This window comes from Lissotriton vulgaris, chromosome 4_1 (assembly GCF_964263255.1).
Source record: "Lissotriton vulgaris chromosome 4_1, aLisVul1.2, whole genome shotgun sequence".
Lineage (NCBI taxonomy): Eukaryota > Metazoa > Chordata > Amphibia > Caudata > Salamandridae > Lissotriton > Lissotriton vulgaris.
In genome coordinates this window covers 773,283,735-773,307,216 of record NC_141691.1, presented here as the reverse complement: position 1 = coordinate 773,307,216, position 23,482 = coordinate 773,283,735, and the positions used below count along the sequence as shown (strand labels likewise).

Here is a 23,482-nt window from a genome sequence, read left to right as displayed (position 1 = left end):
GCCAGGACTTTGAATAGATACAGCCATTCTATGGAATCAAATGCCATAGAGGCATCTAGGGATAGCACTACTGCGTCTTCTTCCAAGAATTCTCTACGTGCGAGCACGTTGTTGTGACGACGGATGTTAAGTGCGGTATTTCTCTCTGGCATAAACCCAGATTGGTCAGGGTGCACCAGTGAAGAGATAACCGGAACCAGCCTGGTGGCGAGAACTTTACCTAGGACCTTGGCCTCTGCATTGATTAGTGAAATCGGCCGGTATGAGCCGCATTGGTCGCCAGGCTTTCCTGGCTTTCGGATTACTACTATGGATATCACACGTTGGTCCCTAGGCAGTGTCCCTCGCTCATAACTTGAATTTTACATGGCGCGCAGATATGGGGCAACTTGAGGGGCAGTTACTTTTAGGAATTCAATGGGAGTCCCATTAGGCCCCATGGCCTTCCCCGAGCGGATTTGGCTTATGGCCGGTTGGATCTCGTCATCCGTCAAGTCGCCTTCTAAGGCTTCTTTTTCAGTCTCAGAGAGAGTTGATATGTTGCTGTCTGAGAGGAGGTGGTGATAATCCTCCGCAGTGTACGTGGTGGAGGGAGAATAGATCTCCTCTAAATGGTCCGCAAAGGCCTCCGCTATGTCCCTGGGATGTGTTATGGTGCTACCAGTGGGCATAGTCAAACTTGACACCCATCGCTCCCCTTGCTCCCTCCTCTCTAACCAGGCCAGTGTTTTACCAGCCCTGTCTCCCAGTTCGTATATTCAGTGTTGCGTATGAAGGTGTTTGGTCAGCATGTGTTCCCTTGCTTTGATCATATACTCTTCATGTTTTTTTTTGTTAAAGTACTCTTCATGTTTTAATGTGAGGTGATGCAGCGTGCCTTCTGAAGGTGTAGTGGTATTGTCTAGTTCTAATTGACGAAGTTCGTCTTCCAGTTGGGATAACTGGCGGTACTGTTTCTGGGTGTACCCCATCTTTAAGGACAAGGCATGGCCCGTCAGAACCACTTTAAAGGCTTCCCATAGAATTTGTGCCGATGCTACTGAGCCGACATTTTCATTGAAATAATTACAGGTTTGTTAACAGAGTTCTATTTTTATATCAGGGATTTTCAGTAGCCACAGGTTCAGGACTATAGTGGATCGTGGCTGTCGCTCCCAATGTGTAAGTTATGTTATGACTGGGAGTGGTCTGAGATGCCTCTGTAGAACATGGGGATTCTGGAAGTTGCCTATAGAGGCTGCATGTGTTAGAAAATAGATTATGCGGGATGAGCTCTTGTGGGCATTTGAGTAGTATGTGTATTAGGTATCATTAGGTTTTAACATATGCCATATATCTATGAGGCCCATGGCTGTAGTGAATTCTTTCATATGTGTATTAGGACGTGACCCCGCCCGTCGGGGGCATCTGTCTAAATCGTCATCCATTGTCATGTTGTAATCCCCTCCCTGGACCAGCGTGCCCATTGGAAGGTCAGTCAATATTTTGCCAAGAGTTGCAAGTGAGTCCTTATCCAGTGCAGGCAGTAGGTACACTGAAATTATATTAAGCGCCCTTCCCTCCCACTGGGCCTCTAAGACAGCAAACCTACCCTCTGGGTCTGCCCAGGTACGCTTCACAATCATAGCTAGGTTTTTCTTTGCTAGAATCCCAGTTCCCCGGTATCCGGTGGTAAAATCTGCGTGAACCAGGAGCTTGCACCCCCACCTCGTTAGAGCTTTACTTTTGTTCCCAGTCAAGTGTGTCTCTTGCAAGAGCATTATATCCGGGGCCTGTTTTTTCAGGTATTGTTGGACAATTCCCCTTTTGATTTTATCGCCCATCCAGTTTAAGTTCCAGGTGAGTATGGAGATCGATGAGTCCAATCTATCCCCCATCATCCCATGGAAAGACAGTGAAAGTGCGACACTTTAAGAAACCCGCATGCATAACGATCCCCTCAGCTAGTACAGTCAAGGCGTTGCCCAGCTCGGCTTCCCAACTAATGAAATCAGGTGCGTAATCTATAGGTGACACTATGCATATACCACTTTGTGAATCAAACAATACGAAAAATGGTAAATACCCATCCCTCCACCCTCTCTCCTCCCCCCCCTTCCTGCCGCCCTGCCCGTGGATTAAAAACTACCCGCTCCCCAACTAGGCAGAGTGCTTCTCAGTCTCCCGAAAATACCAAAAGGTGTGGGTTGGTGGTCTCTTCATCCCCGCCAACTGCTGTTAGTATTATATCTGCAGACTCTTGACTCCCTTCCCTTCCCATAGAAAGTTAATAACACACATCACAGGTGGATATCTTCGACAGTAACAGTGCAACAGCAGGTGTCCTTAGGACCTGTAAGTCAATATCATAATAGGAACGTTCTCACCAATATCTTGAACCATGTTTGGAGGTAGAATGTCCTGCAGTCCCCATCGCCTGTACAGTTGTTTAAAAAAACTGCAGCTAATTGTCTTTAGCACCGGCTGAGCCTTCCACGGAGAGAGTCCCCCCATTCTCTCTGTGCATCCTTGGTCCGGCGTTCCGATCCAGAAGTTGGCCACCGACTTTTTCGCCATCCCTCCAGCCATGCCCACGTGTCCTCCGGCGAGGTGAAGAACCACTTCTTTGCGTCGGATTCCAAACCAAGTTTCGCTGGAAACAACATTGCGTACCGTACTTCTCGGTCCCGGAGTTCTTTCTTCACTGTTTGGAAGTTCCTCCTCTGGGCCTGAACCTTGGCCGTGAAGTCTGGGAAAAACGTAATCTCACTATTCTCCACCTTAAGTGGGGCCCCAGCTTGCGTAATTTGTAAAATGATGTCCCGGTCTCTGTAATTAAAGACATGGGCTATTAGTGGTTTCGGAGGGGCGCCTGTTCTAGGCTTTCCTCCCGGGACTCTATGTGCACGTTCGATGGAGAAATAGTTGGAGAGACTTTTGGGCTGCAAATATTTCACTATAAGGTCCTCCACATACACGTCTGCTGCCGGCCCTTTAGCCCGCTCTGTTACACCTAAAATGCGGATGGTATTTCTCCGGGCCCTCCCTTCATATTCATCTAGTTGTTGCACCATCCTCGCATGCTGACTTTGAAGTTCAACAACCTGGGTTTGAAGTTGTGCCGTGTCATCCTGCAATGATGACGTAACTATTTTGAGGTCTTTGACCCGCTCGTCAATCTTGCAAAAGTCAGCGCGCAGCAGGGATACCTCAGTAGTAACCGAGTCAACTGAGGGGCGCACTCCACTAATGGCTTCCATCACGTCTCGCAGGGTAGGTTCCAGCTGTGGTTCAGACTCCTTTCGCGACCCCTTTTCCTCCATTTGCTGCTTCCCCCGATCTTCTCCGGTCTTATCCCAGGCGAACTTTTAGAGTCTGCTTTGTACATTCGGTTTCGGCCCCGTTCCCGTTGCCATGCCGGGCTTCTCTAAATATGTCGAAATTGTAGGTAGGGGGCGATGACCTGATGCAGCTGATCAGCGAGGACAATACTATTGCCGTCTTCTTGACAGTTGGCGCAGGAACCGTCTCACAGGGGCCCTAACTGTCGCTGTTACATGGACTCAGGTAGGTATCCGGTACGTGTGGGCTCTTTTCCTGCTTCAGGGCCTTGTCGTTAATGGGCTCTCCCGCCGGGGTCGTCTGGATTGGGATCCCCTTGGTTTCTGTCCCCTCAGGTTAGCAAGGCCTGGAGGTCTTCTTGAAACTGTAGAGCTGTATCAGTCCCCTCCAGGGCAGTCAGAAGTCCTGGCTTCTGCAACGTGTCCTTGATTTCAAAGGGACATTTGACTGCAGTGAATAGACTTGCTTCCCTCAGTGGGTGTAGTGGTCAGGGCCAGCGTCTGAGATGGTGCAATTCCACCAGGGCCGTCTGGAAGGTGCGCTCTGCATATGTGTACCACTGGTAGGAGCAGGCGGGGAGGGGGGCTACACCACAGGCCGCCTCACCGGCATCAGCTCACCTCCCCCGCCAGTAGCACTTTCATATCTCCTCCGCCGCCCGCAATCGGGCAATAAACCGAGTGTCCCATAGCTCTGTAACCCCTGTGCCTGGAGGCTATCTATCCTGGGCCGCCGTAGCCATGAGTGGCTGCCCAGGTGCTCTGAAGGGTATATAGCGACGTCTCCTACCGGTATCGGCAGTCAAGGCCCCGCACGCCGGCCCTAGCGACAGCTGTATCGTGCCTCCTCCACCTGCGAGACACAGTTCTTTTCTCCGGCGGTGCTGGGGGCAGGGCTGTTCACGTCAACCGAGCCGCTGCAGCTAAATGCCTACCACTGTGAATCTCTAGACTGGGGAGTTTCTTTTTACTTATTTTGCAGTCATTTCAAGCCCAGGATGATGTCGGATTAGCTGCGGGATGCAGGAGCTCCTCTAGCTAGCCACCATTTGCCTCAGCTGCTAGCCACGCCCCCCTCAGCATCCAGTTTTCATCCCATTTCACATTAGGTGGGTCTCTCATTTATCGTCCCCCTGGTCTTGCGGACACCTTTCTTAAATCCTGTGGGGACGCTATGGCTGAGCGAGCATTGCGTTTTTCCCATTACCTGGTTTTGGGTGACGTGAATCTTCATCTTGACCAATCTGAGGCCGGTGACCCAGCTAATTTCCTGGACACCCTCCAACTGGCCCCTCTCTCCCATTGGGTCACCCACCCTACTCATCAAGGGGGGCATATTTTAGACCCTTTTGCTCCAATTTCCCCATTCAGTTGGATAAGCCGCCTCAGGTCCCTTGGTCGGACCATTTTCTCATATGCTTTTCCTGGGAACTCACTCAACCTGTTAGACGGATCGGCAGTCATCGCTCCCCTACTTTTAACAAAATTGACCCTTACCAATTCATCAGCTCTCTAAATGCTTCCCGGCCGTCCCCATCATAATCTGGAGGAAAAGGTGGCTAGCTTCAAAAACTGGATTTCCCACTCTGTAGCTGCTCTCTCTGCATCGGCTCAGCCCGAGCTAGCAAGACAGTCCCTGTGCAAACCATGGTTTTCTTCGGAGCTGAGATCATTGAAACATGAATGTAAAATACTGGAGAGGGCATGGCGCTCTAGCGGCTACTCCTCAATGTCTAAACATACACTTAGATGAAAACAAAAAGGCTATTATAAAGCTATTACAGTGGCAAAAAGTTGCTATTCCTCCTCCCGCATTGATCAAGCTAACAACAGTTCTAAAGAAATGTACTCGATTGTGCAAAGTTTTATGTCTCCCAGTGCCCAGACACGTGCTGTCCCTGTTTCCGACACTGCTGCAATACTCTTGCCAAGTTCTTTCAGGAAAAAACCTGCCCCATACAAGCTTCTTTTTCTGCTTGCACTATGGTGGACACAGCTCCCTTGAATGCCCAGTCCATAGCTGTTCCTGCTAATACGCTGTCAGCCTTGGCTACCAGTCTATGTCACTCCGCTGATTTATCTAGCGGAGTCTTTAGGGGCTAAGGTGATGGCGTACGCGGATGACACCCAGCTTTTATTCTAATGGAGTAGGGATGATGACTCTGTTCTATGGGCTCAACACTGCTTGCCCTCTGTCTTTCGTTGGCTCGCTTAGGCGCAGCTAAAATGTAATGTAGAGAAATCTGAGGTCCTCTTATACGGCACTTTCCCTGACAACTTTAGAGAGAGGTTATGACCCCCCGGCTTCCCTTTGCCTAGTGCAACGGGTAATGATGTAAAAAGTCTGGGGGTCTGATTCAATGAGAACCTGTCCTTTTCAACTCAAGTCAAGAAGCTGGCCAGGGCCTGCTTTGGCACTTTGAAAGCCTTGAGAAAATGTCTTCCTCTCCTTCCGAAACCTGCCAAAGAGCCAGTTGTTCGTGCCTTGATTATGTCCAGTTTTGACTATGCAAACGCCCTTTATGTAGGTCGAACCAGCTACCTCCTGAACAAACTTCAGGTTTTCCAAAACGTTGCAGTCAGATTGTTGTTCGGGTTGTCTAGCAAATGTAGCGTGCAAGCTCATTTACGCTCCTTACACAGGCTCCCAGTGGAATCATGAATACAATTTAAAATTCTGCCTATTGCCCATAGGGCACTCTATGGCTCAGGTCCGCCCTATTTGCAGAAGAGGAAGAAATGTGAAAAGCCTCTTTAGCCTGGAATGCTTTGACCTTAACGCTGCGCAGCATCCAAAATCCTGCAACTTTAAAAAAAAAAAGCTTAAGATCTTCCTCTTTTAGCATTTCTGGTTTCTGTCTGCTTCCTTCAAGCACGTGCCGGGACACTCTTGAGTATCCGTTCACGGTATAAATTCATCTAACATAACAGTATATATATCACTTTTGGAAGAAAAGACGGACAAGTATAGAAAGTTTTAATTTATCCATGAAGAATACTGTAAATGGTGGTCAAAACGAACAGGCATGAAGTTTATCGCAACTCTGGGCTGAAGTTATTGCCTGTCTTAATCTTTAAGCTGAGAAGGCAACTGTGGTTCAGATCTGAAGGGGATGCCTTTGGAAAAGTCAACACAGAGTTAGAATCCACTAAAGAATAATAAATGAACTAGGAGGAAACAAGTAAAGAAAATCTTTCAGAAAAAAACTGACAGACTCACAAAAAGGCTGAACTGGGAGGCACATGAAGGTGGATAGGGCAGTCAGATAAGCTAACCGAAGTCACTACTAGATTCTGCTGGGCAAGGGGCTGTCTGAAACATAAAACATCGGAATAGAAGGGCTGTAGCCTGACAACTTACACCACTAAACACATTAGTTCTACTGTCCTGCATAAATGGACTTTGTAATTGGCAACTGGTCAGTAAGAGGACGTCTGACTTCAGATTCTAGACAAAATGACTGGAGCTGGCACTGCTCAATCTCCACATATGCAGCTACACTTTCTGTGGATTGATACCCTGAATATCCTGCTGCAAGGGCAGGTCAACATACTATGGGAGAGGAGGACAAATACTGAGTGCCAACAGATCCGCATACCAAACCCTCCTAGACCAATCTGCAGTGATTAGAATCAGCTGTACTTGATCTTTTTGCATCTTAACAGAAAATTTCAAAGATCCAGAATTGGAGGAAATGTGTAGCAGGCCCTGTGATCTAGTGATTCTAAAAACGTACCCCAGGGAACCATAAGATAGAAAGTTTATAGCACGAAACCAAAGACATTTACTGCTGTGTGCCATGGTTTATCTTCCAACCCTGGCCCTCCAAGGATAAGTGATACAGACAATCTGCACTCACATTGAGGGAACCTATTTCTCATTACTTATTTACTTATTTATAAGGTGTGGCACAATAAGTTCCTGGATGCTGAGCCCAGTGCTATAGGCTAATCACCTTCCAGTAAAGGAATCCTGACACCACAACGGCCTGTCTGATGAGACTGTGGAAGGTGATGGTGTTGAAATACAGAATTTGAATGGCTTTCCCTAAGGCTGAAGAGACAAAGGCTTTTATGGCAAGGAGAATTGCCTGCAGATGAATTACATTTATATGCAGGCACTGCTCCAGCCAAGCACAGCGAGGAAGAGTGGCCTGTGTATGTGGGATGTTGAAGGAAGGACCAACCAGTAGATTGGAGTAGCACATCCATCAGTGCATAGGTAGGCTGACTGGAAGATCTGCAGCTGAGCAGAGAGACTCCCGTGGAGTTGTAGCCACTGCTGTCTCAAACACAAGCGAAGGGCTCTAGTCAGCCATCTGGCATGTGGCACCAAGAGGATGCTCAAGGTCATTAAACCCAGCAGGAGTAGGATGGTCAGATTTAGGATCCATGTTGAGGTCAGATGTGTATCGACATTTCTCAGGGAAGGAAGAAAAGCCTTCATGCTGGTCATGTACTCCATCCATATAAAGATCCGACTCTGCATGGGATGAAGATGACATTTATGGACTGATCATGAAGTCCAAGTTGTGGAGGAGGGTCATATTGCACTGAAGATGTTCCTTGACCATTGCTGGATACCCCGCTTTTACCAACCAGTCATCAAAGTACGAAAATATATTGCCTCTTGTGCTCCTTAATGCAGCCTCCACAACTTCCAGCACTTTTGTGAAAACATGGGGTGCGGTCATCAGCCAAAATAGTAGCACCATAAACTAATAGACCTGGGACCACACAGTGGACTTGCGACCTCCGGATCAACTCTTCCAACTTCTGGACCAGGAACAAGCCCGACCCTGACATGGATTGGCTGCAACGTGGAATCTTCCGATACTTGGTGATTTATAGAGTCACCTTGTGGTCTCGTATGGCATTCAGATTCATAGATGTGCTGTGCCATCACAGCAGCAGTGGCGGCTGCCAGCAATTAGAACTGGTAGGGCAGCGAGGGAAAGGGGTGGCAGAGGAGAGGTTTAAGAATGAAAAAAAGAAAAGCCACTTACCTGCCGCTCCTCTCTGCTCCCGCTGCCAGCCGCCTTGCTCCTTGTGCTACGGAAGCCAGAAGGGGATGGTTCCTTAGGGCACACACTCCCCACCCAATCCAGATGCTACTCTCACATTAGAGCAGCACACCAGGATTGGTCTGAGCTGCCTCGATTGCTGCTCAGATGGTGCCTAGGAGCCTGTGGGGGGTTCTCCAACTCAGTAGTACAATACAGACGGGTTGGAGAAAGGCAAATGTGCATACATGTTTGGATGGCCTAGAACGGCTGGCCAAACCTACATGTGCACTTATAAGTGCACAGTACTCCTCCCTGCATATGTCAATATCGTTTTATTAAATAATCTTCTGGAAGTGGGGCAACGCTCCTCCGCCATTATGGAGAAGCTGCCCCTGCACAGCAGGCCTTAGGGTTGTGGGCCAAACTCAGTCACCAAGCAAACCTGACTGGGATCTGTCACAGGCTTGTGACAGCCCCAACAAGGTTTAAACTCTGCAGTTTTGGGAGGTGATATTTCCCTTGAAAACTGGATGTTTTAATTTCTGAGGTAAACGGGTCTCTTGAGAGATGACATGTAGCAACATATCCGCATGTGGTGGCATGAAAAGAAAGAAACTGACAACAGCGATCACAACTGGCGCCTATAAGGGCCTGCCATGTCATTTCCTGAACAGAAAAACTTCAATGTGGAGAAGCAGAGCGCCACCTACAGAGGCACAGAGGTACTGCTCAAAAGTTTTCAGATCCAGTTTGACGCCCGGGAAAAATTCAAAATGTGAAGAATCCGTGGTTAGAAGCCTCTATCAGAAACCTATGCTTCTCTACTTCTGGTCTCCTCATTCCCAAGGGACACAGAGTCCTTTCTATAGATACCTGTTCTTTAACCACATGGCTGCTAGGCGTTTTCCCGTCCTGTGCTGAAAAAACCAAAATCACGGTAATTCATGACGAGCTGGCCTTGTCATCCGCGCACGGCAGGTAAGCACCATGACGAGCCCAGCTCGTCATTAGCTTCGAAGGGGTTAATGATAGTGTGGCAGAGATAAGCCTCCTTCATGTGGGCTCCCCCTTGCACGTAGGAGTACTTTTGAGCCAGCCATCAGGGGAATCCAACCTGCGGAATGTTTGAACTGTGCTCACTGAGGTGAAATTTCAGTGGTCTCAATGGTGTTCGGTTACATAATTGCTGGATACTGTTTTGTGAAGTCCTTCAAACATCTGTGTAATATACCAATATGGCTCAAAGGTGTTCCTGATAGACTTAAGGCCTATTTAATTTGTCTGTAGTGCCACAGAGGAGAATTGTCTATTATTGTCATCTTTTGTACATGGTCTCCAAAATCTGCTACTTCACAGCAGTGCTTAATGTACAGAAAAATAAGTGCAGGTGCCCAAAATTTTCTTAGGAAGCCACCTCCAGCATATCAGAAATCGTGAGGCTGCTGAATACCAAGGCTGCCTACTCTTAATTTCCCCTCATTTTCTTTCTTCTGCCACCCAGCACTAAATAGCTTAAGATCACTTTAGCACATTTGTTTCCATCCCTGATTTCATCCTTTGTTACTGGATTCCTTACACATTATTTTTACTTTTCATGCCCTTTTCCCTGTCTCATGGTTAAAAGTCTGAAGCTAGTCAAAGGTAGGGGATGGCTGGAACACCTGACCTCTGAAGGTGGACTGCCACCACCGCCATCACTTGCGTGAACCCCTGAGGAGCAATGGAGAAACCAAAAGAGAGCACAGTAAACCGAAAATGCTCCTCCCCCACCGTGCACCGCAGAAAGCGCCCATGGCCCTTCAGGACGGGGATGTAAAATTAAGTGTCCTGCAAGTTTAGTGCTACCTTTCTGTATCCAGAGTATGAGAGCAGACAACCCTAGACCAAGGTAAGCATTTTGTATTCGTCCTTCCACAGGAAGGCATTGAGAGGGCAAAAATCTAACATAGGATGAAGGCCTTCGTCATTCTTTGGCACCAGAAAGTAGCAGGAATAACAACTGTGACCCTGTCTAGGGTTCCTTTGGCCAAAAGAGCCGAAACCTTCAGCTGCAAAAGGGACAGATGGCTCTCTGTCAACCATTATGAAAAAAATGGAAGGTGTAGCGGTGATTTGAGAAATGGTAGTGCGAAGCCCCGATAGACTATCTGTAACACCCAATTGTTCAAAGGTATGGCTTACCATCTTTGCAGAAACTACTGAATCTTGTCACTTTAGAGGTGCCTGTGTGTGGGTAAAGAACCACTAAAGGCTTGGGGGCTGCGGCAATGCTGCCCCTGTTGCCTATGATGTTTGTCAGTAACACAGCCGCAGCCCCTGCCCCAAAAGAACTCTGGGGGTTGTTGCGCAGGTGCAGTTGCTGATGATATGGAAAACCCCTTGCAAGAGCCATGTCCACCTTCTCTCCAAAAAACGAATGACTCGTCTAATTACATGTCCACCAAGCTAGCTTTGACATCACCTGAAAAACAAGTGGACTGCATCCAGGCGTTCTGACGAAGGCCTCACTGGTACCTATGGCCCTGCACAGAAAATCTACTGTGTCAAGCCCTCTCCCATAGACCTCGAAGTAAGCTGCATTAGAACCACCTTGCATTGCCTTCTGATAAAGGATGGCACAAGCTTCCTCAGGAACAATGGAAAGAACTCGGAGATCTGAATCCCCAGGGCATGGGTATAGAGGCCCAGCGAAGCGTTGACATTCATAAACTGTAAGGCAAGACTGATGGAAGAAAATGCCCACTTCTCAAATGTCTCAATCCTCTTAAACTCTGTATCAGAAACAGTAAAAGGGAATGCATCCGGCTTCACCTTGCAATCAATGCCTGCACTACATGGCTCTCTGGTGTAGGGTGCTGGGTGAGGAAATCCACATTCCCTGGGACAGGACGATGGCATTGGACAATCTGTCATTTGACCGGAGGCCCCGACGAGGACTTGGCCCCAGTGCCTAAGAGGGTGTCAGTGAGAACCTTAAATAACAGGTGTAAGGGCTCAGAACCAGTGTGACCAGGCTGAAGCATGTCCGTATGTATGTGTTGACCTCCAGAATGGGGAGCTGGAGGTCAAGCACCTCTGCATCACCATGTGCTTATATTGCTACATGCAGTTATATATTGTGAGATTGTGTGCTGACCATTGACTCAATTTTGAATGTACAACATCATTTTGTGCTATAGCATGGTTTCATGTTGTGGCTTTCTGCAGCTTCAGAGTGGGATGTTTTCATTTCTTCACAGAACAAAACAGCCTTGCTGGAACATAACATGTTGGATGTGCATTTAAAGGAGTGAGAGAGGAATGTACTTCTCGGTCACTCTTTCAGTGGTGAGTTTCTAATACTTATTTTGAATATATAAGCCATACGTTTAATTGCTCTGTGTATATATTTCATATGTTTTCATGCTGTGTATACGTGCTCTATCTATTTGATTCTTTCATTTGACATCTGGGAAAGTCTCCCTTTTAGAGAGTGTTGTAATAATAAAACCCCAAGTTTCATTTTGAAACTGCCTTTTGAAGGTTCATTTGCCTCATTTTGTGAGTGCCGAGTTTGTTTTCCAAATGTTTTTCTTGCTTCACGAGTGCCTCATTTTGGGAGTGCTGAATGTCTTTCATTTTGGAGTGTTAAGCAAGACACAGGGTAAGTACCTTCTGGTGCAGAACAAAATTCTTCCCTGGGACAACAACCAATGCAGAGTCTTTCAATGTTTAGCGACGGAAAGCTTTGTCTCATGCTCACAGACAGCCTTCGGATGCATCAAGGCACAGTTGCTGCAGGCCTTAGAGTCGTAGTAAGACTCTAGACACACCCTCATGGGGGTCTGTCACAGACATCGATTTGTGACATTTCCCACAAGGTTTAATCCCTGTTGATTTTGGATGGGGGAGGGAGAGGGGGGACATTTCTTTTGCACACTGGTAAAGACATTTCGAAAGTTTGGAAAGAACACAGTCACAAAGAGACCAGGGCTAGCTGACGTTCATGTCTACTGGTACAGAAAGAAAGGCACTAAGGTCATCGCCCATAGGTGGCGCTTATATAGGGTCCTGCGGGTCTCTTCCAAAGTGGAACGATGTTGGCATGGAGTCACAAGGCAACTTCCTAAAGGCAGGTAGGGGACAGCTTATGATTTTCTGGATACAGTGTAACTCTTGGGGAATATCTAAAAGGTGAGGGATCTGAGGGTCGAAGTCTCTATCAGAATCCTAATTGTTAACCCAAGGGATGATACAGTCCATTGTGCAATTTTCTGTTTTTCCCACTTCTTGAACAGTATTGTAGCAAAACCAGCTATGCCCAAAAACACTGAAATTCAGATTGGGGCTTAATGCTCACACAACCAAATGCCTCTTAAGCCACTGATAAGGACCTTTCAAGATCTGCTACATTTTACGTTCCACAACAAGGAATCTCTTCACCTCACATCCCGACTTTACACACTGCACTTCATCATGAACTGTTCATTTCCCAACACTTGGCCTAAATTACTTCATATTGCATTGCAAAATACTGCACTATGCGGATCCATAGCTAGACTTCTACTACGTGTATACTTACATACACACATTAAATAGCATTAGTGAAAATCTTAAATTTATGACAGCTTACCATTCAGGTCAAGGAAAAGCACTGGGATGTGGGTTTCCATTCCACCCGGAGGACTCCTGAAATCAAGAACAAAATGAAAAATAGTCACTAAACCTGGAGAACAGGGATTACATTAACATACTAAATGTCACTATGCAAATCCCATCAAGGTGAGGTGTTTTGCTGTTCAGTGGTTTTAAAAGGAACTCCCACACGCACCCAGAGGAGGGCTCATCACACAAGTACGTAGTTGCGTGAAGATGTCCCTGCCACCTCCGGTGGAGACAGTCTGCTTCAACCAGAGCGAGGTGTGTTCCTGAAGGAGGGCTATGTGCACACCATGTTTTTAAGGTAGATCAGGATTTTATGCCACTTAGTTGGAGAACCCATGCCTCGAATATTCAACGTCATCAATTAATAACGATTACGTGTGTTAGCCAAAGGGATTCCCCTTATCAAATCTATAAAGAGACCCACCCCACTTGCCATCCCCCAACAATCCCAACAAAGTGCCCCTAGACAGCACAGCATAAGACAATAACTAAAAAAACTGTCTTGCCAACTCCCCATCCCCAGCACGGGCCAGCAACGGCCAACCACGTAAGCAATACAACTCATAACACAACACATCTCTGCTTCAAAAACCTTACAGCAGCAAATGAAGGGGGAAAGACAAAGCTTACTTAACATCCGCCCAAGCAGTAATTATAACTGAACCTATTTGTGACTTGTGAATTGAAAAAACAAAAAAAGTTAGTGATTTTATCAAATCATTTCATCTGCTGTTTGGGAGGTCACAACTGGCTGTCCACCATTTGAATCCGATTGAGAGACGTCTTCTTGGTGGTCAGAGGAACTGATGACCTCCTTGATGTCGCTACTTCAGTCAGGGATGCCGCCGCTTGCAGCGCTGCCACTCGGCTCGTCCCTGTATATAAAAGCCGACTGAGTAGGCTTTTATAAAGGGCCTGCGGACTGGGGATATTTAGTGACTCCTTTGAAATTTGTATCCAGCAGAAAACCTGGTGTGTGGAGTCAGTTCACAGGTCTGGTTTTACCACCTTTTCTTGTCCAGCAACTTCAGGTGGTAGGGGTCGGCCAGCAGGCAGTCTAACTATGTAGATCAAAAATGTGTTAGCCCTCATTATTACAAGGCTTGAAATTAACTTACGAGATGTGTTGGGGGTGGGTCCCTGAGCTATGTTTTGAATATTTACAATGGCCGGAGGGCAATAATTCATCTAGCACACTCCACGCCTTAAAAAATTCTATAGATTCCCTCCCACAGCATGATAAGGTAACAGCTGCCCGGTGATTTTAATGTCACCTTCGAATCCTTAGGCTTCGCACCTTATAATCTAACAGAAGATGTTGTTTGGGGTGTTCCACCTGTTAGATCTGGCCCCTGTAAAGAGTTGCTCCTTGGTCCCTAACCATCTGATGAGTTTATCCTTTCATTTTGGCCTTAGAGCATATAATAGTAGATCTCCTTTGGGTCGCAGAGGTGCCCACACATTCAAGAACATGCTGCTAAAGCCTCACACTGAATATATTTTTCTGTCACTGTGTTGTGGCTCTCTCTTAAAGATATGGTGGTCGTACAGTGCTTTACTAGTGATCACAATGCTCTCCATTTCATCCTTAAAAGGGATTGGGTCTGGTGCCCATTAGGGGTGCAGTTCTGAATCTAGGTTTGAACCACACTACTCACAAACAACAAGCGGGCATTAAAATGGAAAGCAATTTTAAAGGACCCAGATAGGCGGGTCCAGATTTATGACCTGGCAGCTATTAATAAATATGGAGGCATTCGGTGACAGTGCATAGACAACTTATGAAATTGTGTCTATTACCAAGCACTATGAAAAGTTGTTTAGGTCACTTGAAGGCCCGCTATGCAAGGTTGGTAGCAGGGCTTCTAGGGTATACATGCATTGTGCATGGTTTAACAGTCACTGCAGGAGATTAAGAGACATCCATATTCAAAGCCTGAAAGCTAGAAATAGGCAAGGCATTCCTAGTGCTAGAAAGGATTATAATGATGCACTCTGCCAGACTAAAATGGATTGGAAATATAAGCTGTGAGAGGACCTGGTTGTAGCCGCTAGGACAGGGTATACCAAGACTGTCTGTGGGATAGTGGCCCATGGCAACTGCAAAGCTGTTACCAGTGTGGATTACAACCTCCAACCCCAGACCTGAGTGGACCATTTCTTGAACATCTATGCAGCCAAGTGCATCTGTGGGAATAGACAAACGGACAATGTTACTCTCTGTCCTGGTAGCGAAAGTACCCCTTTGATATTTGAGTACAAGGATGAAGTTTATTTATTTAGAGTTTTATAGAGCGCGAACCAGACCTGTGAGGGTATCAGAACGCTTTACAGGATAGATAAGAGGTAAACAAAGGAATTTGGGGGGGGATACAGTAGGATTAAAACAGGGAGATACATTGTACAAAGAGGGAGGTAGTTTCAATTCCAGGATACCTGTGGAAAAAACCCCAAAAAACAGGAGGAAACATTTAAAGCAACAATCTCAGTGTGGGTGAGTATCATCCAGGAAGCCCATGGATAATGCCGACATAGTGCGTGGAACAGGGACACTCTTATTTCTGGATTTTGTTCACACAAATGTGAATTTCTGCATCAGTTAAGCATGACCATTTGTGCTTTTTATTTCTCAATCATAACCTTGCTATTGAGCAAGTAATTGTGCAGTAGTTTTAGGTTTCCGTTCCATTAAAATACATTGCATATAACATTCATGAAAAGAACCTCTGATAACATAAGACGCGTCCACAACATGCTCACTTTGGCAGACAGGTTGCTGGGGTCCCAGGTGTTCTTTCTTGCTAACCTAGGCAAGCCACCTGACTCTGGGCAGTGGGTTTACTTGTTCCCCCTTCTCACTAAGATGAACATTAGTCCTAAATGAATTAGTTCAGTAAAACTGTAATATACAGAGTTGATTGCACAAGTGCAGATAGGTGGCTCTATCTCAGACGCATTTCGGGTACAACGGAGTACCCGACAGGTGTGCCCCTTGTCATCCATCTTGTTAGCCATTGCATTCTTGGCGTAATGGTTGAGTGTAGATGCTAAAGTGTGGGGATTTTATTGGCCCCAGGGGTGCCTGATAGATTAGACCTATTCGGGGATAATGGTCTAATTTTCTTAGACAAACTGCATTAGTCTGCCCCTAGAAGGTCTTCAGATCTTGAACACTTTTAGGATCAGTTCTAGACTCACTATTAATCAAAGTAAGTACTCATTATACACAATCGGGTCCTCCCAGTACCCTAGAAAGTGAGCGACGGATTTATAGAATATCAGGGGGCGGAGTCAATATCTGAGGGTTTATGCCACTAGTGATGTCCGTAAGGCATGGGGGGAATTATCCAGCCGCAAATGGACTGGAAGAACAGAGACTTCAAGTTTCGGTTGACTTTCTCACTGTTGTTTCTGTGGAAATCAGCAATCTTTAAGATGGTGATGTTACCTGACTTTTGTATCAATTACAGAATTTCCCTTACATGAATCCCCACACCTTTTTCACTTGCATAAATACAGCTCTACATAGCTTTTTGAGGAATCAAAGTCACCTTAGGATTGCACTGTCTAAGTGTTTTACATCCACCTTTAAGTGAGCAGTGGCAACCCCAGATTTACATCATACTACATGATGTTCCATCTTGGCATTCCTAATGAATGGCAGTTTGATGAAGCAGAGGACCGGGCGTTGAATCTGAAAAGGGGGAAGATAAAGGAGTTGCAGATTTCACACATGCTGTATGGAGATTCAACCTCATAGCACCACCACAACAAGAGCAGTGTTCCTGGTCTAGGAGGAGAGCAACAGGGTCCTGGGGTGGGCATAGCGCCTCACTGGCGAGATACCTCTGTGGATTTGACGCTTGCTTCGGTAGGTGTCTGATCTGAAGGGCTTCAAACAGACGGATATCATTGGGATGTCCAAATGGGGATGTCATGTCTGTGGTGACTGTGAAATCATTTGCTTAACTGCAGAAGGAATAAGATCTCCATCACAGCCAATTTTTCGGATTTTTACAACTCCAGCATGCACTTACACCCTACACAACTGATCTAGAACACAACCCACTGGAGGGCAAAATCCTGTTAATCATCTGGCAATCCACAACATATCTGCTGTCTACCAGTCCCTGGTTGTCAACTCCCCTGAGTTCTTTGCCCACTTGTGAAAGTTGTGTGAGCGAGATTTGGGGTCTCTGGTGGAGGACGACTGGAGGGAGGCTCACGCGCCTCCTCGGCATGCCGCGAGTTTATCACATTTCCGAGCCAAACAGCTCAAATACCTGCACCCATGCCTACTGTACTTGTGAAAGGCTTTGGAAGATGGGAATGGTGCCCTCACTGACGTATTTACGATGCTCGCACCAACGGGGGTGAGTTCAAATATACTGTCTGGTCATCTGAGAAAATTGCCCTCTTCTGCGAGAGGGTGATTGGTTGCCATGGGGCGGGGCTAGGCTGGGGGCATCTATAGGACCCTAGAATTACTTAATTAAACATCACAAATGGCCTAGATAGTAATAGGTACAAACCTATATTGCTGTGCTTGGGTCTTGTGATTGCTAAGAGGGACATTGCCAGATTGTGAAAGGCACTAGAGCCTCCGTCGGTGGAGATATGGCAGAAGGGGTTGGATCAATGTAGGAGCCTGGAGGGCCTGTGTACGCAGCCCGCATGTGCCCAAAAAACATTTTAAGTCCTGGAAGAACTGGTGTCTATTCTCCAACTCTAAGGTAGGCGGCCCTGCACTTTAGACTGCGAAGTAATGCTCTTGGAAACCTCCAAGGTTTAGGGTGGTGTTTGCCAGGTGGTATGGATGTGGTGATGGGGATTGTGGCAGATTCAATGGATGGTTTATATGAACTTCGTTCTGCATGATATGTGCTAATGTTGTTTAGTAATGCAGTCATGCAATCATACCTACTTGCTTGTACTAGAGTGACATTCAAGGAAATGGGTTATACATAACAAACACCCTGCAGATTATGTAAAACAGGAGAGGAGAACATTATCCATTTGCTTTGCGTATGTACACAATTGAGGGAAGAAAGAAGATTGGCACTTAAGTGGCATTTTAATACCCGTGAAATTCGGACTTGCAGACAAGCACTTATAAGATGTCTAAAATCAAACGATATAGTATACATCTTACAAATGCAGAATTCATAACGAATGGTAAAAAAGAAATTAACCCCAGAGGATTTGATCGATGAGAATGCATAGAAAGGGTTTAATAGTAAATATTTAGAATACGTTTTGTGCCACTCAGAATTGCAATATTTTAAAATGTGGAATTTCTCAATTAGTATAATGACTATATTTTTAGCCTAATATGTTTGTACTCGAAATGTATGTGTTGTAATATGAATTATCATTTTTTATCCATTGTAAGATTTTAAATAATCAAACAATAAAAATGTGTATTATTAAATGGGTTATAAAAAAAATCATGATAACAAAGAGTTTTTATAAAACCAATCGTCCTACTTTTCGCATTTCTTGATGGATAACTGAAAATGTTGCCAAGACGAGTGCATTCTGTACCAAACACTACCTCTTTAATCTAGATTCTCGCTGACCATAATACTGAAACCAGAACCTGCAGCATTGTATAGAGACCACCCATCTGAGACATAACTGAAAACTGTAAAGAAGGAGATGGGTGTAAGGCATGGAAAATGCTTTTCCATTTCTAACACATGTCAAGAAGGAATACTGAATCATAGGCTAAACGAAAAGGATGTGATTAGGTTCGGCCACAGATGGATATCAAATGGGGTTGGATTGCAGATCAATTCAGATCTCGGATTTCCTCATTAAGTTATTTAGTCCACTGTGATGTTGATATTCCATATTTATGGATAAAACAATGTCAGACAAGTAAAAAACAGAGAACAATAATCTGGAAATTATAAATATTATTCCAGATCATGGCTTATCAATGACATTTGATCATTTACACTTAGTGCCAAAAAATAAATCTTGCCAATGATGGAGAATCTAGGATAATAATTTAGAAAGGTACCCTTATTCATGAAAAGGTTTTTTTAAATTAAAAAGGGCATTATTCAAGAGCCTTTTCACTTCAGACAACCCACACCCCTAATGTGACAATGAATGGCATTATTAAAAGCAAATCCTATCTAGTCTGTGCAAGAGAAGGAAACTCATACCCATTGAAACTTGTGAAATGGTGTTAGTAGATGAGAATCAGAATAGAGAATCTTATCTTCACTGTTCCATTTCACCCACTGCGCCATAATCATATTCACAATAAATACCTACACATAGAAGTAAATCCTTCCATGAACACACATTATTGAACTTCCCCCAATATAAGTGCTTTTTTTGTTGTATTTTTGACATAACATTTTTTTAATTTGTTCACAACAAGTCACAAGAACAACTGTTAGAATGAAGGCATTCTTCTACCAAACACAATATACGTCTCATTTTGACACACTCCTTATGCGTGCAAGCAGAAGTTGAAAGAATACAGAAGGAAGAGATGCTAGGAAGGCGCAGTTACAGAATCCAATGGGCTTTAATTTCTCAGCTCCTTCCTCACTTACCAATCGGCAGGGGAGCCTGGGATTCCGCTGCCTGGTGCAGGCACCAGCACAGCATTCCGCTCTTCTGTCAGCCCCACCCACTGCTCGACAAGTCTTGCTTCTCGCTCAATGTCATCTTCGGTTTTCTCTATAAAAGAAAAGTTAAATGTTAGGTAACTACTGTGGTACTACAGTAGTCATATTCCCGTTTAACCAGAAACTGTAAACTTTCCATCTCTGCCTCCTTATTGTAAAATATGGGAGTCATGGGTCAATCGAATCAGCTTTTAAGTCATCAAGTTACAATGAAATGTTAAAGGGCATCTCCCACCAGGATAGAAGCCTTCTTTGGCTGTCTGAGTCAATGGGAGGCACCTCAACTCATTCGTTATTTCAATGTGGTCGCTTGTGCAGCATGTATGTATTCCAGGTCAGAGAAATGGTCTCCTCTGAAGAATGGTATGTCAAGGAGAGTTCCAGCATTGAATGAGCCAGTGCCCTACTGCAAAAACATTTCAAGTGTGAGTAAAGCACAAGTTACTACTTGTGTAACGATATGTCTGTAAGAGACATTAGTGATAGATTCCTTACCTTAGAATATCCCCAGGCGTCAGACTGGATCCGGAACATTTTTCGTCAGCAGTACCCCTGTGCGTCGGTAGGTGGCGTTGTGCGGCTCCGCGCCCATCGCTGGCGTCGTAAGCGCCGAGATGACGTCATGGAGACTACTTAGGCGTCACCCATGCACGCGTACGTCAGCTCTGTACACGACTTTTCACGCCAGGAACGAAGATTCATGCAAGAAACTGACCACTGGTGCCATGAAACTAGGGCCCTGAAAGTGATGACTTTAACCCTAGATATCAGTTCGCAGAACGGGGGAGATGGGTGGGGTGGTAAGGAATCTATCACTAACTAATGTCTTTTACAGATATATCGTTACACAAGTACAAGTAGTAACTTGTGCATCTGAAAGAGACACAGTAGTGATAGATTCCTTACCTTAGAATAGATACCCCAGCAATACCAACCCCGGTGGTGGATGTACAAACAAGATTACACCAGAAAGTCACGGAGAACAGAACTGCCTAAGAAGCTGTCTCTCAGGACTTGACTGTTAAGGCAGTAATGCTTGGTAAATGTGTGCAACGAGGCCCACGTAGCTGCCTGACAAATGTCCTGCAAGGGAACGCCGCGTCCCAAAGCAGAGGTGGCTGCCGTTGTCCTATTAGAATGGACACGCAGCCCCACAGGAGGCTCCTTCTTAGCCAACGAGTAACATGCTTTGATGCACAGAACGACCCAACGAGGGCCCGACCTTTTTTGGCACCCACATAGCCAACAAAGAGCTGGTCATCAACCCGGAACTGTTGTCTGCGCTTCAGATAGAACGAAAGTGCACGTTTTGGGTCCAGAAGATGGAGCCTCTCTTCCTCTTTTGAAGGATGCGGAGGCGGAAAGAAGGTGTGCAAAGTGATGGTCTGCCCGATGTGGAAGGGTGTGACAAACTTTGGCAAGAAAGAAGGAGGGGTCATTAAAACCACCTTGTCCGGATGAAATGAAAGGAAAGGAGGTTTAGAAGAAAGAGCCTGGAGCTCACTCACTCTCCTGGCAGAGTGGTAGCTACCAGGAAAGCGTATTTAGAGTGAGAAGACATAAAGGACAGTTATGAAGGGGCTCAAAGGGAGCGCACATCAGATAGGTCAAGACAAGATTTAAGTCCCATTGAGGCATTATGAAAGGCATGGGAGGAAACATGTGTGGAATGCCTTTCAGGAAACGGTTAACAACCGTAGACTTTAAGAGAGAAGGCTGATATGGAAACCTTAGAAAGGCGGAGATGACCGAAAGATAACCTTTGATAGTGACCAGAGCAGAGCCCTGATGGGCCAAAGATAGTAGGAATAGAAGGACCTCAGAAAGGGGATCCACAGCCTTTGCTGTGCACCATGCCACAAATTTATTCCACCTGCAGGAGTATAAAGTCTTAGTGGAGGGACGCCTGGCTGCCAGATTGACATCACAGACTTCGGGAGGAAGATCGAAAGCTGTCAACTGTCGCCGCTCAATCTCCACGCATGAAGGTGGAGGCTGGAAAGGTTCGGGTGTAGGACTGTCCCCTGCTGCTGTGACAGAAGATCCTCCCGAAGAGGCAGTCGGATCGGTTGATCGATCGCCATGCTGAGTGCCTCGGGATACCAGTATCTTCGTGCCCATTCGGGAGCCACAAGGATGACTTGGGCTCGGTCGCGCCGAATCTTCTTCAGCACTCTGAGGAGAAGTGGTATTGGCGGAAAGGCGTACAACAGACCGCAGCTCCACTCATGACGAAAAGCGTTGCCGAGCGAGTGTCGCCTTGGAAATTCCAACTCGCATAGTTGAAGACATTGCATGTTCTCTTCGGTGGTGAATAGATCTAACCAAGGCTCTCCCCACTGAAGAAAGAGACCTTGCGCCATGTCCGAGTTCAGACGCCATTCGTGATCCATCAAGCACCGGCGGCTGAAGTAGTCCACCCTTGCATTCAGAGAACCTGCCAGGTGTTGAACCACCAAGGTAATGCATTGATGTTTAAGCAATGTTAAGAGGTGCAGAGCCTCCTGACATAGGGTCCACGACCCCATTATGTTTGTTGCAATACCACATGGTGGTGGTGTTGTCCGTGAAAACCTGCAATACACTTCCCCGGACAGTGGGAAGGAATGCCTTCAGTGCAAGTCGGATCGCCCAAAGCTCCGAAAGATTGATATAGAGCCGGGACTCTGCCGAAGACCAGAGGCCTCTGATCTTCGCCTCTCCCAAGTGGCCGCCCCATCACAGGAGGGATGCATCCGTTACCACTGTGTCCTCCAGTTGGGGACGGGAGAAGGATCTGCCACTGACCCAATCGCGATTCGTGAGCCACCTTTGCAATTGTTGTGCAGTGCCCTGCGAGATCCGGACATGATCAGACAGGATGCCATGATGCTGTGTCCACTGTAACTTCAGATCCCACTGCAGACCCCGAATTTGCCATCTGGCATGTTGGAGGCCACCAGGCCCAGGAGCCGGAGGGCCATCCTGACTGAAACCCGGGATAGAGGCTGAAAGATCAGAATTATAGCCTGAATATCCCGGACTCGCTGCTTGGGAGGATAAACCCGAAACAGCGTCGAATCCGGAACCGCTCCAATGAAGGGGAGCTTTTGAGAGGGACTCAGGTGTGACTTTGGCACGTTGATGGAGAACCCCAGCAAATGCAGGAGGTCAGCAGTAGTCTGAAGGTGGGTTGTGGAAAAGGAGCCCATAATTCTATCGATGCCCAGGCCGCTGGCGCAAACCGCCTCTTAGTTCCCATGCTGAATAATTACCAAATAAAGAGACGGGCGCTGGAAGCAGGAATCAAGAACAGAGTTTAATTCTCATGAGGAGAGCCAGTCATTTCGGACACGAAACACAGTGTCTTTCGGGAGGTGCTCTAACAAGTGAGCTGAGACTCTTGCTTTTATACCTTACAAAACACTTGATAGTACAATCAGGACAGTATGACGCAAAAGAAAGACATCCCTATAATCCTCGTGTCAATCCTACCCCACATATGTTCACAATGGGGACCCTTGACCTGCTGATAAGAGGGGAGGGCAATCACGCAGCTGAGTGTTCCGTAGGATGTGTACGCCTGATTATAGCCCAGGGGGTGGGGTGGCTAGGATCAATAGTGGTTCCTCTGAAGAGGAGTGACTTCATACAATAAGGGCAGTAAATGGTATTTCCTGGCTCAGGCGATGGCCTCGGACATGTGTGGTCAGCCGGACTCGGGGGAAGGGGGTCATCAAAGGAGTGGTATTCATGCCGCGTGGACAATCGAGCGCGGAGGGAAGGCTGGTCAACAGAGGGGCATTCATGGAAGGAGAGGAGGTGTTGGTCAGGCGCGGCCGTGACTCTCAAGGACAGGGCCTTGCAGAAGAAGAAGGTTTATGAC

The 23,482-nt window shown here is 46.4% G+C and overlaps 1 protein-coding gene across 1 annotated transcript in view; it reads right to left on the bottom strand.

Moving 5' to 3' along the window:
• The window catches only part of KIF13A (kinesin family member 13A), a 762,232-nt gene that overhangs the window by 164,911 nt on the left and 573,839 nt on the right, over nucleotides 1-23,482 (bottom strand). The window contains exons 28-29 of the mRNA XM_086965110.1: nucleotides 19,543-19,669; nucleotides 12,939-12,994 (exon numbers count right to left, since the gene is read on the bottom strand). Coding sequence (XP_086821236.1) covers nucleotides 12,939-12,994; nucleotides 19,543-19,669 — 183 coding nt within the window. The remainder of the gene's footprint in view (nucleotides 1-12,938; nucleotides 12,995-19,542; nucleotides 19,670-23,482) is intronic.